Here is a 4,198-nt window from a genome sequence, read left to right as displayed (position 1 = left end):
GGAACGGGGACGATGTTGGGGGACATGGGGACAGCAAACAGGAACTTCTGAGGGGACAGGAGCTATGCTGGGGGACATGGGGACAGCGAACAGGCACCACTGAGGGAACAGTGGGGACATGGGGGCAGCAAACGGGGGCACTTGAAGGGGCAGGGGTGATGTTGGGGGACATGGGGACAGCGAACGGGGATCCCTGAGGGAACAGGAGCCATGCTGGACGACATGGGGACAGCAAACAGGGACCCCTGTAGGGACAGGGGGAACATGGGGGCAGCGAAGGGGGACCCCTGAGGGGATGGGCGATGCTGAGGGACATGGGGACAGCGAACAGATCCTTGAGAGGACAGCGCTGGTGCTGGGGGACATGGGGGCAGCGAATACGGACCTCTGAGGGGACAGGGGCTACGCTGGGGGACATGGGGACAGTGAACAGGGATCCTTGAGGGGACAGCAGCGATGCTGAGGGACATGGGGACAGCAAACAGGCACCACTGAGGGGACAGCGCTGATGTTGGGGGACATGGGGACAGAGAACAGGCACCCCTGAGGGGACAGGGGGGACATGGCGGCAGCAAACAGGGCCCCCTGAGGGGATAGGGCCGATGCTAGGGACACGAGGGCAGCGGACAGGGCGATGCTGAGGGACATGGGGACAGAGAACAGGCACCCCTGAGGGGACACGGGCCATGCTGGAGGCCGTGGGGGCAGCAGGAAGAAGCTGGAGGAGAGGGCGCTGCGGCAGGGAGCCGTGAGGGGGAGAGTGGACCTGCGGAGAGAAATAAATAATGGAAATAAATGACGGGAAAAAACTCCCTGCGGGCCGGGAAGGTGTGAGGGGTGTTCTGGTCCCCTCAGCAACGCACTTAAAAGTTGTTCACAGCATTTAAGAGCAGCTCAAAATTGACTTCTGATTTCGTCATTTTAGGCAGCTGCTTCAAAGCTGAATCACAGTTTTTGCACAACTGGAGTCTTGTGGGGACAGCACGCTCTGGAGCCACACGGTGTGTGCAGGGTGATAAAACTGTTTGAATTCCTTTAGCAACAGAACTCCCTGTGATCATAAAGTCATCATTTTTCTAAGGAGAATAAAAAAAGCTGAGCCCAGGGGTGTCCAGCAGGTCACACATTCAGTGATGCCACATCCACCCTTCCCTTCACATTTGGTTTAATGAAGATTAGGCACTAAAATGTTTCCCAAGAATTATATTCGTTAAATCCCTGTATTGTATTTGGCAGTACACTTTTTTTTGGTCTCATTCTAAAGAATCAGAAAAGGGTTTAAATGCACCAAAATTACAGGCAACGAATATGTTTAAATTTAACTAAAAGGTTGTACATATTTCTGGATGGCTCAAACCACATTTGAAGGAGCCTGTCTGTACATTTTTCTGGGTTCATTACAGCCTCCCTCAAATGACACTTCCCCTGTCATGCTTCATCAATGTGAAAACTTCAGTTCAAGCAGGTGACTCAAGTAAAATGCTGCAGGTGCCCAATACTTGCATCTCTATCAGGAAAAATTCAAAATGCTCCCTAAAATCTGTGCCAGGGAATCATTTAAATCAGGTCTCTTTCTCCTCAACAAGTAAAGAAACTGAAGCTGTGGAAGCCCCACTAACAGTTTACAGTTTGATTTAAAAGATACTCAACACTGCACTCTCTTAAATGATCTTGGTGATTCTGGGGAAAAGCTGTTGGTCAGAAAGCCCAACTTAATGTAAATAACACAAGACTCCAGACAGATTACAGGAATAGCTACAATTTCCCAAAATACACCAATACAGAATCAATTTCTCCTGTAACAGAATGAACATGGCATCAAATATATATTTTACCCTTAAATAGAACTTTATTCAACCAAATCCAAGATTATTCCAAAATTATCTTTTAACATTGGCTTATAGAATTATTTTTGCCATTTTTCCCCATTCAAAAATCCCTCACATATTGCTTAGGAGAAAAAAAATCTTTGAAATATTAATTTAAAAAGCTTTTTTTTTTTCTGGAAAAACAGGGAGAAAGTGAGAATGGCATTTTTTTCCTTGAATATTCCTTTTCTACACCTCCAACAAAATGAATGGAATAGTGAGAAGTTACAAGAACACTCTGCTCAACTTTTACACAAAACTGAGAACTCAGGAGTGTGACTTGGACAGGGGGAACTCGAGCTGGCACAGCCCCACCTGGGACTGGCAAGGCAGAGGTTTAAAACTGGTTTCAATTCTCCTCTGCTCTCAACTCTGAGCTTAGAAAACCAAGTCAAAATTCTCTTTGAGTGAAGCTGAGATCATTTGTGTGAAGGTTGTGGCTCCAAGCCCTGGCAGAGCAGGAACCTGGAGGGGACAAGCATGTCCCAGCTCCCCACAGGCCCAGGGCTGCAGCTGGAGAGTAGCAGAATCTTTTATTTCTAGAAAAGTTTGTTCCCAGCCAAAAGTTTCTTCCAATGTGTCCATGGGTGGCTTTCAAGATCCAAATAACCTGGGGGATACAAAAGAATAAAACAAAAAGGAGATGAGAAACAGCCACACCACTGCAAGGCTGGTATCATCTTATTAATTTGATGGGTGGGTTTCCACCCCACCCCAAAATGAAAAACATCCCCAAATTTAAACCCAGGTGATTTTTGTTTTGAGCAACCCCCAACCAACAACGCTCAGCATGAGGCTGAATGATTCAGGTGCTGGCACAGGTGGTTTTCATGCACTAGAGGTGCCCACATTACCAAAAAAACCCCATGAGATCAACTCATATTTGAAAATTGAAATAAAGAAGTGAAAAAGAATTGTGGAAAATCAAGTGGGAGAGACAGATGTGAAAAGAGATATGTATGTGCAAGAAAAGTGCCAATATATGATGTTCTGTAACCAAGTGAGAAGATGTTCCACAGGGTTACTCACACAATCATGCAGAACATCATGAAGATATTCCACAGGGCAATGAAGATTCGGAAATACCTGAGACTCAGCAAGAACTCTCTGATATTGTCACCTAGAATCCAAGAGGAGAAGCTTTTGATATGAAAAACACACCTGACAAGTCACATTTTCAGCACTGCCTAAAAATCACAAGCAACTTTGGGAGGGGAAAAAAATTTAAAAAACACAACAAAAAGTTCAGCTTGAAATTTGAGGTTGTAGGTGAAGGATGGATGCTCTGTTCAGTGCAGCTCTGTAAGGAGATGTGGCAAAACTACCAAAAAATTAGAAAAAGGGGTCACATTGTGAAAAAGAAAAGACCAGAAAAGGCTTTCTGGGATTTTTAACGAGCAAACAGAGCTACAAGGGAGCAACACAGGTGGATCCACGTGGAAATGGCAATCAGGGAGTGAGCAGAGCGCTACCTCTATAGCACAGGTACCTACATGTCAAAAATGCTGAAAGAAATATGCTTTTTGTGTGTTTCTTCTCATTTCAGTTTACAAGTTAATAAACCAGTTATTCCAGCCTCACAGCAATTCACATCCAACAAAAAGGGGTGGAAAAGCTGTGTTTTGGCCAAGGATTTCCTCCAGAACAGCCCGTTCCTGTGCGTGTCCTGTGCCCGGCTCCCGCATCCCTTCCGTTACCGGTCGTGGGTTCCCTCTGCTCCTCTCCGAATCCCTCCGTGTCCCTCCTCCTCCTGCGGGGCAGAGGGGTCGTGTCAGGCAGGTGAACCCCAAAAAAACCCTTCCCGTTCCCCTGCCCGCCCTCCCCGGTCGCTCACAGCCTGAAGTTGAGCACGGCACCGGCGTTCACCAGCAGCGTCCTGCGGGAGAGACGGGGATGGAGAGGGGCAAGGACAGGGGATGGGGAAGGGGAAAAAGGATCGGGGAAGGGGAATGAGGATGGAGAAGAGAGGGTTTGGGACGGTGGAAGGGGGACGAGGAAACAGAAGAAGGAAACGGGCACGCGAAAAGAGGGAGAGGGAAGAGGAGTGAGGACGGGGATGGAGAATGGGAAAAGGGTCGGGGATGGTGAAAGAGGTCGGGGAAGGGGAACGGGGAAAGGGTCACGATGGGGGAGAAGGGGAAAGGACGGGAAAAGTGAGACGAGAAAGGGGAGTGAGGCCGGGGAAGCGGGTCGGGGAGGGAGAACGGGGATGGGAAGGGTCGGGAAGGGGGGAAGGGGTCGAGAAGGGGGACGGGAACAGGGTCAGGCACAGCCGGGCCGGGCTAACCCGGCCGAGCCGCTCCCGGTTCCCGGCCCTGGCACCCGCAGCG

General features: G+C 48.9%; 1 protein-coding gene across 1 annotated transcript; it reads right to left on the bottom strand.

The window, feature by feature from the left end:
- Window positions 1-1,825: 1,825 nt before the first annotated feature.
- On the bottom strand, window positions 1,826-3,995 carry SMIM7 (small integral membrane protein 7; the record flags this gene model as incomplete). Its single annotated transcript, XM_031063241.1, has 4 exons — window positions 1,826-2,478; window positions 2,898-2,988; window positions 3,566-3,618; window positions 3,703-3,995. Coding segments are annotated over 4 exons (453 nt in total), but the record flags the coding sequence as incomplete, so codon positions are not given.
- Between the last annotated feature and the right edge of the window lie 203 nt (window positions 3,996-4,198).

Source organism: Geospiza fortis, unplaced genomic scaffold, assembly GCF_000277835.1.
Source record: "Geospiza fortis unplaced genomic scaffold, GeoFor_1.0 scaffold241, whole genome shotgun sequence".
Taxonomy (NCBI): Eukaryota; Metazoa; Chordata; class Aves; order Passeriformes; family Thraupidae; genus Geospiza; species Geospiza fortis.
The sequence above is the reverse complement of the archived record's forward strand: the minus strand, read 5'-3'. Positions and strand labels throughout refer to the sequence as shown.